The sequence below is a fragment of the Vipera ursinii genome (genome assembly GCF_947247035.1).
Source record: "Vipera ursinii genome assembly, chromosome: 7".
NCBI classification, from domain to species: Eukaryota; Metazoa; Chordata; class Lepidosauria; order Squamata; family Viperidae; genus Vipera; species Vipera ursinii.
The window spans coordinates 50,672,881-50,685,055 of NC_139521.1; the positions used below are offsets into that span (position 1 = coordinate 50,672,881).

General features: G+C 36.2%; 1 protein-coding gene across 4 annotated transcripts in view; it reads right to left on the reverse strand.

Moving 5' to 3' along the window:
* NR3C2 (nuclear receptor subfamily 3 group C member 2) overlaps nt 1-12,175 on the reverse strand; it is a 177,254-nt gene that overhangs the window by 27,987 nt on the left and 137,092 nt on the right. For all 4 annotated transcript variants that reach the window (XM_083367774.1, XM_083367773.1, XM_083367775.1 and 1 more), the window contains 2 exons: nt 5,681-6,016; nt 4,109-4,253 (listed from right to left, as the gene is read on the reverse strand). In XM_083367774.1, coding sequence (XP_083223900.1) covers nt 4,109-4,253; nt 5,681-6,016 — 481 coding nt within the window. The remainder of the gene's footprint in view (nt 1-4,108; nt 4,254-5,680; nt 6,017-12,175) is intronic.

Genomic DNA, 12,175 nt, shown 5'->3' on the forward strand with positions numbered 1-12,175 from the left:
TATCATTAGAGTCCCTTCCTGTGAACTTTAACAAATTATGGCAGATGACTGGAGATAGGTAACTGTTGTTTTACTCTTCAGAAAAGAAGAAGAAGAAGAAGAAGACAATATAACTCAGGTCAGCTTGACAGTGACACTGGGCAAAATTCAGAAAGAAATCATTAAATAATTGGTTGACAGGCATTTAGAAAACAATGCAGGGAAAAATATCATGCCAAACCAACCTGATCTCTTTCTCTCTCTCCCCCACCCCCTTTGATCTCTCTTCATAAGCAGTTTAATTGCCTGGAAAATAGAGTGGATGTAGCATTTTATTTTTTTCCTGAATTATATATTTTTAATTGTTAAATCTTTTATGGTTTTATTGTAACACCACCCAGAGTCACTTTTTCATGGGATGAGCAGTCATATAAATTTGATGCATGAATGAATGATGAATGAATGAAATACCACTTGTACTAGAGAAGAGGGCTCTGTTTTAGCTACTTTAAACTGATTCAAAATTGTTTGAATAAGCATATAAAGTACAGATCAAATTATAGGTTAGGTTGGAGGGAAGTGTCAAATGGTGAGCTGCTAGGTACTGTTCTAGGTCTTATATTCTTCAACATATTTATCAATGACCTGAATAAGGGATTGGAAATATTACTACCATATTTACAGATGAACACAAAGAGAGGAGGAAATGGAAAATATCATAAAAGACAGTATCATATGGCAGGAAAAACTTTGATGGGTGGGAACAACAGGCAGTAATCAGTCACTATTAAATTTGGTAAGGACAAATGTGATGTCTAACATTTGGATATGAAAAAGCAGAAGCCTGAATGTAGAACAGGGACCAAAGATGCAAAAAAAAGGGCCCCAGTGGCTCTTTGTCAATAAAGAGACAACAGTGAATGTAAAGTAAATGGTAAAAAAGCAACTGTAATTCTAGGTGAATCCACAGAAATAAGATGTAAAAATCAGGATATGTCCATTGCTCAAATCCAATCTATATTACACTGAGTTCTGGGCATTTCATTTTAGAAAAAACATTGATGAGATGGAATATATTCAGAGGAACAAGAAAGTTGATAAAGGACCTCAATGGAATATCGTATGTGGAACATTTGTAAGTGTTGGGAATTTTTAGTCTGGGGAAGATGCAACATTTAAAGGGCTATAACTGAAGTATTTCAAAAGAATGTTATACTACAAAACGGGAGAAAAAGAGTGATCTTAAATTACAGCACAATGTATTTCAGCTAAATACCAGGGGGGAAAAAAGGTACAAGTTGTTTAAAAACGGAATAGTCTGCCTTAGGGAATGGTGAACTATTCTTTTTGGGGAAGGCTGTTGGATTAGATAATTCCAACAGCTCTTATATTCCAAATTACATAATTCAAAACAATCTATGCCTAACCTATAAAACAAGGCCTACTCCATATATTGAATACAAATCCAATAGCCCCAGACAACATGGAAAATTGTTATAAATACTCCCACAACAATGTAGAAAGTTAAAATTTTCAACATCTATCTTTAAACATAGTTTCAGCTACACATTAAAATGTATTATTTATAAGTTTATATAAACTGTGAATTTGAATTTGTTTCTTCAATTAATCTAATATCTTAAAAATTAGTTCTCACTTCAACACAGACACCTCACTGGCTAGTCCAAAATGATCCCTTAACTCATTGGGTTAGACCTCATCCTTTTTTAAATATCCTAAAAAGAGTATTTAATCAGAGATCAACTCTGAATAGCAGCTAGCAAGTTTTGAACATGTAAGTACTGCAAAATGTTAGCCCTCTAGTCAGTCTTTAGCCTTTTTTATAATTTTCAGTATAAATTCAAACAACTTTAAAAAATAAGTAATTTCCAAGATTTATTATGAGTATTTCAGTATTTAACTGAAAAAGGAAATTAAACATCAAGCTCTTTTGTACTTCTAGAGATCATGTTATGTCAGATATAGAAAATGAGCCCTGGTTTTCCTAACATTTAGTTGGCATTTGCTTTCCTGGAATTTAAATCCATTTTTTCTATGTCCTCTATCCTGATACAATTGAAAAACAAAATTTAATTTTGTTAAGACTACGTACAGCTACTCAAAATAATTGACTAGATTTATGGAGATTGTCAGTCATCAAGATCATAGTTGTCTCAAAGATTATTTCCCCCCCCCCCCAAAGGTAACTGGACTGTTTTTTATTTGAGGAAGAAAAATACATTTCACTTCTTATTCAAGAACCATCATCTCTTATAAACATCTTCTTCTTTTTCCTTAAATAAAAAAATAGTCCAGTTGCCTTTTGAAAAAAGCACCTTTGAGACAATTGACTACTTCAAACTATTTAAATTAGCCTTTTTCCAATTCTTAACTTTTCAAACATTGTGGTTAATATCAACTCCCCCCAAGGATCAATGTTGTTGTTTGTAGTGGTATTTGTTAAAGTAGTATTTATCAAATTAATTTCATATAATAACTGTTTGAGGATAAATGACAATCTGGAAATTCATGAAGACGTCAATGAGGTGAAGAATTTGGGGACCACTACCCGAGAGGAGGGACGCGGTGGCTCAGTGGGTTAGGACGCTGAGCTTGTCAATCAGAAGGTCGGCAGTTTGGCAGGTTGAATCCCGAGTGCCGCGTAACAGAGTGAGTGCCTGTTACTCGTCCCAGCTTCTGCCAACCTAGCAGTTTGAAAGCACGTAAAAATGCAAGTAGAAAAATAGGGACCACTACGGTGGGAAGGTAACAGCGTTCTGTGCGCCTTTGGCATCTAGTCATGCCGGCCACATGACCACGGAGACGTCCTCGGACAAGCGCTGGCTCTTCGGCTTTGAAACAGAGATGAGCACCGGCCCCTAGAGTCGGAAACGACTAGCACGCATGTGCGGGGGAACCTTTACCTTTACCTTACCCGAGAGGAACCCTTGGAATCAAGCTTCATAAAAATAAAATTAATAGCATGTTAAAATTCCCACCATCCAAAGGCTAGCAATATGAAGCACGCAAAGTTCAAAAATGATACTTTTTTTTTGCAATTGTGATAGTTTGCAAAACATCTAGGAATGTCTCAGTGAACCGTATATTTCCACAGAAATTCAGTTGAGAAAGGCTAATCTAGATAATATGTTGCTCTGTTACTTTTATAAAATAGTGAAACAAAGAAACAAACTGGATTTCTGGTACTGAGACTTCATTCCTAGCTCCAATAATCTTCTAATTATTTAAATACTTTATTAACAACTAAGAGGGCACAGCCTTTGGAGGTTCAGCTATATTAGGCTTTAAGTAAGTAGAAGGAAAAAATTACCTATGTATTTTAACATAATGCAAAATTTGATTAAAACAAAATTCGTCTCAATCCAGTGCAATTAATATATAACAGATTTCCAGTGTCAGATTAATTTGACTGCACCAGAAACTATTAAAGTAAGATTTAGGGATCTTTAATTTTCATAGACAGAATCTAAGGAACTATTAAATATATTCTGCAAGTAATTTACTTTGTTTGCTTTTTTTCTCTCCACTCTTGGCGCAAAAAAGTAGTTTAATAGCCTAAAACAATTTCAAGTGTAATTTGCAATATGACACGTGTTACTGCTCTTCCATAAAAAAAAAGAATAAACAATTTCATCAAGGTAGGTCACTTCCTTTACATGAGCTTCAGCAATGTTTTTGAACTTGAATCTTTGCTTTTATGGTACAAGCTATGTTTCTATTACAAAAAGGAATGAGCCCACAGCAGTGAAATAAATGGCACTTACAATGATTGCTGTGAGGTATAAAAAAAGGCTTCTTCCAAAATTAGTAATTATAACTGTAATGAATATGTAATAGTAGATAGGTAGAAGGATTCTACTTTTTCTTTAAGTTATGTATTAGTGATCTGTCAAAGCCAATTAAATGTTGAAGCTTTGGAAACACACACAATGACAGATGCAAATTAAAGATAAGGACAAGAAAAACACATGTGAGAAAGATGTTTCCATATGCTTATTTTCCAGTATTTGTATTCCTTCAAGGTTTGGATTTCTATATGTATAACATTTGAACAGAGCTTTATTTTATATACTTCCTCAGAAAAACAAGTATTTATTGGAAAACTTACTCATTAAAGACCAAGTCAGGAGCAAAATAAAGAAACTGGCTGTTTGTATGTCTGTATGATCTCCAGCTCAAGGCAAATGACGATAAACACATCCAAGAATACTGTATTAAAGTAATTTGGTCCTCAAGAGGCAAGTTTCTAAATCCTGAAGACAGAAAGAAAGTAAGAATTAGTAAATCTTTAGTAGCAAAAGAACGTCTTATCCTTAACATCCAGATATACAAACACTTGTACACTTAGGAACCACGAATTCTAATTTTAAAACTTTACCTTATTGATGTGAAAAACATTTCCTGCATGAAGCCTCCTATGCATGGAACAATTATTTTGCAGTGATCTGTGTCTGGACTGAAAACCTGTGTTTCAGGCCAACCAATTTGGGGGAAGGATCAGAAATAAGCCAGCCAGATGGGTGATAGAACACAAATAAGGAGAGGTTAGAAAGGGAAATCACTGAAAAGATATGGGGAGAACAGACTGCTCAGTTGGATACTGTATGTGGTGCTGGAACCCAGTCATAACCATTGTTGATGCCCTTGGCTTTATCTGCAACATTTAAAATCCATCCTCTTTTGATCTTGTCAGTGTCTTCCTTTCCATACCTCCCTTAAGCTATCAGCAATGTTCTTGGAATAAGTAAAAGAAAATGCGAGAAAGATAGGTGGTCTGCATCTGACTGGAAATTCCATAACTGAAGCCAAAAATATTGTTGGCAACATGTGGAGGATAAGGGGAGGGAGGGCAAGGAAGGCGCTGGGGAAGGTCACCTGGCAGGCTGGTGGATTGGCCATTTGGAGGGAAGAAAGTGGAAAGGTGTAGTAGCCTTGCTCTACTCTGCTGCGTAAGTCCTCTCTGAATTTGTTCCAGCTAAAATCTGTTACAACCAAAATACTCTGAGTTTTAGTTCTGCTCACTTCAGCTGGCTCATATGGATTTTGCAGAATTTAGAAAATGTAATGAATTCAATAATTTTTTTGGAAAAAAAGCCCCTGCCATATTTTTTATTTCATACGCACTGCTACTTCATATTCTAAAACTAGGTGTGGAAGGTAGCTTATAGTTTCTTAGTGGCAAGGTCAGCATATCAGATTATTAGTACACGGATTTCACAGATTTCCTGGCAAACGCTGGCCTCTAAAACAGATCCCTGGTTAGTAATATTATGATCTATATTTCAGGAGAAGGTCTGAAAAGTGGTGGTTATGCTCAAACACACCTGAAAATATAAGATTTATTCTAAGAAGGGTCCAAAAAGTTCTGTTCACACTGCTATATTTTCATGTGTTCTAAGCAAATATTTCTAACTTTAACAACAACAACAAATACATCTATATTATGCAGCATAAACTAATGTATCTTTGGTAAATATTTTCATTTTATTTTATCCAGATATTTTTATTGCCTATTCTGAGAATTTGAAGCCCCAACCCACATGAAAGAAAACAGTACAAATGTTTTCTAATGACAAGTGATGAATTATTTTCTTCATACAAAAGAAGTTCTAATACATTCTTTTGAGCAAAGCATACCTTAAACTCAGAATATCTACACTGAAAGTAAACGTTTCATTACCTGGGAGGATCTTTGCCCATTTTACCACCTGAATCATCTGCTTGCCAGCGAGACGATTTAAAGTGGAGAGCAGGTGTTCAGCTGTGTCTGGTTTTGAGCTATCATATCCAGCATATACAATTTCAGGTTCAATATTTTCTAGAACCATAGCAGGTGAGGGAGTAAGTGCTGGTGAAACCGCAGATAAATGAGGAACAAGTGCTGTGTTCACAGAAGGTTCTTTTGCTGGAGCAATATACGTAATCCCTTCTTCTGGACTTTGTGGTGGCTGCTGCTGCTGCTGTGGTGGCTCTTCATGGATTCCTTTTAACTTGCCCAACTTTTTCGACTTCCGGGCTGTAGCAAAGAGGAGTCATAAAATGGGGTAAGAATGTAGTTGTATCATACAATACCAGAAACTATCCATCTTTTGTTTTTACTATGTAAAACACACAAATATCCCGGGGGGGGGAGAAACAGGCCAATAAATGAAATAACAGAAAACAGCAAGGTGAGTAGTTAGAAATATATTCTGAAGCAGGAAATTGTGCAGAGATGAAAGCAAATTATAATGCTATTTCCCAAATACATCTTACTATGTATCTCATATGGATTCAGCAAAGCATGATTATTCTCTTAAATGCATGCCACATCATAAGCCATTTAAGTTTCCCTTTATTAACTGAATCACTTATTTTCTCACTCTTTTGTTTTGCAGTATTCTCAGCTAAGTTTTTTCTCGACTGGTTTTGAAATGGCACTTTATGATTCCTTTAAAATAATTAACAGAAATATTGTTAAGTGCAGCAACTCAAGTAACAGCTATCAAAATTATACTTTAAATAAGTAATCTTTATTATCTTCTAATATCATTAGTAACCTGGGTCACAAACTAAGAACTTCCAATAGTTTTTTCCTTTAAACAAAATTGCATATACAGTATTCTGCAAATATTACTGTGGAAACAAACCAACTACATAACTTTTATTTTCCTGAATGGCAAACAAGTCTGCATTATGGATTATTTTATCTAAACTCAATTACAAAACTCTAGAAACACAGATATAAATATGCTTTTTGTTATTGTTATAAATTATTTTTTTAAATAAAAATAAGTATTTTTATAATTCCTTATCTACATTCCATTCTTTATGGTATAAACTCCATAAACATGAGTTTATATTAATTTTATTTAAATACATCAGATGCCATATAATTTTTTTTAAAAAGAAACAGTGGCAACTGATGTATTTATATATTCATTATCTTCAGAGTTCTCATTTAAAGTGGGTTTTGTCCAGCTGTAATATACCTTGGCCTATACATCAGGGGTCCCAAACCCCTAGGCTGTAGACCCATACCAGTCTGTGACTTGTCAAGAACCAAGCTGGTTGTTTGCTGCAGGCAAACAAGCAAAGTTTCATCTTCACGTGCCCAGGATCTAGCTTGTGAATAAAACCATCTTCCCCTGCTCTGAGTCCACAAAACCGGTACCTGAAAGGTTGGGGACTGCTGCTATAAGTACGTCACGTCAATATTTTTAAATCAAGCAACATCTAAGCAGAGATTATGCACTGCATGCTAGCTGTAATCTTTAATGGTGAATTAACAAAGGAATTAGATTTAATACAGATAAATCATGGAGCTATGTGCTTATTATTGCATTGCTTATTTTATAGATTCCAACATGAAACCTACAATAATATTCGTAGAATAAACATAGAATATAGAATTGTCTTCCACTTCTTTCTAACCTATATGGTCCTGAACCTTCTTTTGCCAATTGGGCCTGCAATACTTGCTGATGTTATCAATCCATGTTGCTTTAGGTCTCTTCCATAGATGCTTTTTATCAAGTGGGATCCATTCTATGACTACTTTGGTCCACCTGCCATCAATTCTTCTTGCTATGTGACCAGCCCATTTCCATTCAATTCTTTATACATGCATGCATGCATGCATACATACATGAATATTATATCTGAATACTATATATATATATCCATTTCTATCTATATCTTGTGGGCGTATGTACACACATGATATAGATAGATATGGATATAGCTATAGATATGAATATATAAAGACATCAACTAAATACATCATGCAAAAGACATTGCCATCAAAACCAGGTATCAGAGTTGAAGTAAATAATGAAATCACACATTATTGAAAAGGGATAAAGATTAATTAATCCAAAGGAAACTCCCAATAAAAAATTGTTAATTTGTTCTGTAAGGAAGAGAAACAGAAGAGTACATTTAGTGGATCAGAATAATATCCACTAGCAAAGAAGATATTTGGTAGTAATGGAACTCAGAAACAGTTTGTTGACTTTTGCATAAGAAGCAGGTTCTAAGTATTTAAGGAAATAAAAATAGACTTCCAGAATAGGAACAAGACAGAAAGGATGCAATTATATCCTAATAAAAAATAAAGAGAATAGTCACGGTAACTGATTATTTACTTCTATGAGGAAATGGACCAAATGTATTCAAATCATATTTATTAGTTCATGAAGCACATTGAAAACTAGGAGTGAAGAATAAGGATGTGACAGGACAACTTCCAAAACTTATCAGCTAAAACCAGCTAAAAGTGTATTACTACAATCTTTAAAAAACTTAAAAAGAATTAGAACATGACATTCATCTTTTCTTCCAATATATGGAAGAATACAGGAAAGTGAAAGAAAAAAGTACTGAAAATGACAAGCATTGCAAATGGTACTGAGCAGCAGTGCTTTTTTTGTAAAAGAAAAAGGTGCCGGAACTCACATATGTCATACAACCTGCCTTGCCTACCCTACAAGGTTCCATCCAAAAAAGGTGCCGGAACTCCGTTCTGAGCGTTCTATGACAAAACAAGCCCTGCTGAGCAGAGATTTGTTTTCTGGGATCATGGCTGAGTTATCCTGATGATGACTGGAGGATAAACTGTGTCAGTATATAATTAATGTAGTAAATAAAAAATAAACAACATGAACTCTGTGCAAAATTACAAATATAATAGGTATAATAGAATCTAAGAATAATGATTTTGATGACTGCAGTACAGCAATAGAAACATACTATTTGTTTGAAAAAGCCTGAAGCAATATTATAGAAAGAGAAAAAGGATTTCTACTGTATGTTAAAAAATATATTCAGAAAACCTGAAGAATGGATTTCACAATGTTGGATTAAAATAAATGGAACAAAATAAAAGCCATATTGTTGTTCATGTCTATTCTCATTTTCTACCCAAGGAGATGATACCAATAATGCTTTCCAAAAGGAAACTACAGATCTTTAAAAAGGCATTATGTTATTAGTGATGAGAAACACTGAATAACTCAAAATTTCCTAGAGGAAAAACTTCATCAAGAATGATCCTTCCAGCAAGTTCTCCACTCCAGTAGAGGAAGACACAAGAGGATCAGCTATCTGGACTTGATACAAACCATAAAGAAGATTTAGTAGAGGAAATGGAAGTACCATAATAGGACTATGCAATGCTAAGATTTCGATTCAAAGAGAACCTAAAACATAATCACATCCTTAGAACTTAGAAAAGCAAATTTTAGTACATTTGGAGCAGTGTTAAATAGGATCTCACAGCAGAAAAAATTAATGAGAAAAAGAATTCAGGATCAGTGGTATTCCTCAAGAGAGAACTAATAGTAAAACCACAATTCAATATCAGTGGGGAAAAAACAAATGGAGGAACAAAAAAGAATTCAAAGTGGCTACACAGAAGTAAGATAAAGAGAGGAAATGAAAGGAAACTAAATCAGAAAGGAAGAATACAAGTTGGTAGAACAAAAGAGATGCCTGTTAAAGGTTTTATGGACAGTACCAAAAGGCAAAACGATATGACGCTGGAAGATGAGCCCCTCAGGTCGGAAGGCGTCCAATATGCTACTGGGGAAGAGCAGAGGGCTAGTACTAGTAACGCCAGAAAGAATGAAGAGACTGGGCCAAAGCCGAAAGGACGCTCAGCTGTGGATATGTCTGGTGGTGAAAGGAAAGTCCGATGCTGTAAAGATTTTTTCTCCATAGGAACCTGGAATGTAAGATCCATGAATCAAGGAAAGCTGGACGTGGTCAAACAAGAGATGAAAAGACTAAACATCGACATCTTAGGTATCAGCGAACTAAAATGGACAGGAATGGGTGAATTTAATTCAGATGACCATCAGGTATACTACTGCGGGCAAGAATCCCTCAGAAGAAATGGAGTAGCCTTCATAGTCAATAAAAGAGTAGGAAAAGCAATACTGGGATACAATCCTCAAAATGACAGAATGATCTCAGTTCGAATCCAAGGCAAACTATTCAATATCACAGTAGTCCAAGTCTATGCCCCAACCACCGGTGCTGAAGAGGATGAAATTGACCGGTTCTATGAAGCCCTACAGCACCTTATAGAACTAACACCCAAAAATGATGTCCTTATCATCATGGGGGATTGGAATGCTAAAGTAGGAAGCCAAAAGATAACTGGAATAACAGGCAAGTTTGGCCTTGGAGTACAAAATGAACCAGGGCACAGGCTGATAGAATTTTGTCAAGAGAATACGATGGTCATAGCAAACACTCTTTTCCAACAACCCAAGAGACGGCTTTACACATGGACATCACCAGACGGTCAACACAGAAATCAGATTGACTATATGCTCTGCAGCCAAAGATGGAGAAGCTCTATACAGTCAGTAAAAACAAGACCAGGAGCTGACTGTGGCTCAGACCATGAGCTTCTTGTTGCAAAGTTTAGGCTTAAATTAAAGAAAGTAGGGAAAAGCGCTAGGCCAGTCAGGTATGAATTAAATCATATCCCTGTTCAATATACAGTAGAGGTGACAAATAGATTTAAGGAATTAGATCTGATAGACAGAGTGCCTGAAGAACTATGGACAGAGGTTCGCAACATTGTACAAGAGGTAGCAACCAAAACCATCCCAAAGAAAAGGAAATGCAAGAAAGCAAAATGGCTGTCTGAGGAAGCTTTGCAAATAGCTGAGGAAAGGAGTGAAGCGAAAGGCAAGGGAGAAAAAGAAAGATACGCCCAATTGAATGCAGAATTCCAGAGACTAGCTAGAAGAGATAAGAATGCCTTCTTAAATGAACAGTGCAAAGAAATAGAAGAAAACAATAGAATAGGGAGGACCAGAGATCTTTTCAAGAAAATTGGAGAGATGAAAGGAACATTTCATGCAAAAATGGGCATGATAAAGGACCAAAATGGCAGGGACCTAACATAGGCGGAAGAGATTAAGAAGAGGTGGCAAAATTACACAGAAGAACTATACAAGAATGAGCTTAACGTCCCTGATAATCACAATGAGGTGGTCACTGACCTCGAGCCAGACATCCTAGAATGTGAAGTGAAGTGGGCCTTAGAAAAGCTGAGCAACAACAAAGCTAGTGGAGGTGACAGTATTCCAGCTGAGCTATTCAAAATCTTAAAAGACGATGCAGTAAAAGTGCTACACTCAATTTGCCAGCAAATTTGGAAAACTCAACAGTGGCCACAGGATTGGAAAAGATCAGTTTACATTCCAATTCCAAAGAAAGGCAGTGCCAAAGAATGTTCAAACTATCGCACCATTGCACTCATTTCTCATGCTAGTAAAGTTATGCTTAAAATTCTACAAGCTAGACTCCAGCAGTATGTGGATCGAGAACTACCAGAAGTACAGGCAGGATTTCGAAGAGGCAGAGGAACTAGAGATCAAATTGCCAACATACGCTGGATCATGGAGAAAGCTAGGGAGTTCCAGAAAAACATCTACTTCTGCTTCATTGACTATGCTAAAGCCTTTGATTGTGTGGATCATAACAAACTGTGGCAAGTCCTTAAAGAGATGGGCATACCAGACCATCTTATTTGTCTCTTGAGAAACCTATATGCGGGCCAAGAAGCAACAGTGAGAACTGGACACGGAACCACTGATTGGTTCAAAATTGGGAAAGGAGTCCGGCAAGGCTGTATACTGTCGCCTTGCCTATTTAACTTATATGCAGAGCACATCATGAGAAAGGCAGGGCTAGATGAATCAAAAGTTGGAATTAAGATTGCCGGAAGAAACATCAACAACCTAAGATATGCAGATGATACCACTCTAATGGCAGAAAGTGAAGAGGAACTAAAGAGCCTCTTGTTGCGAGTGAAGAAGCAGAGTGTAAAACTTGGTTTGAAACTAAACATTAAGAAAACCAAGATCATGGCATCCGGCCCTCTCAATTCCTGGCAAATAGATGGGGAAGAAATGGAGGTAGTGACAGATTTTATTTTCCTGGGCTCCAAGATCACTGCAGATGGGGACTGTAGCCAAGAAATTAAAAGACGCTTGCTCCTTGGGAGGAAAGCAATGGCAAATCTAGACAGCACACTAAAAAGAAGAGACATCACCCTGCCAACAAAAGTGCGTATAGTCAAGGCTATGGTCTTCCCAGTTGCAATGTATGGCAGTGAAAGCTGGACCATAAGAAAGGCTGAGCGCCAAAGAATTGAAGCCTTTGAACTGTGGTGCTG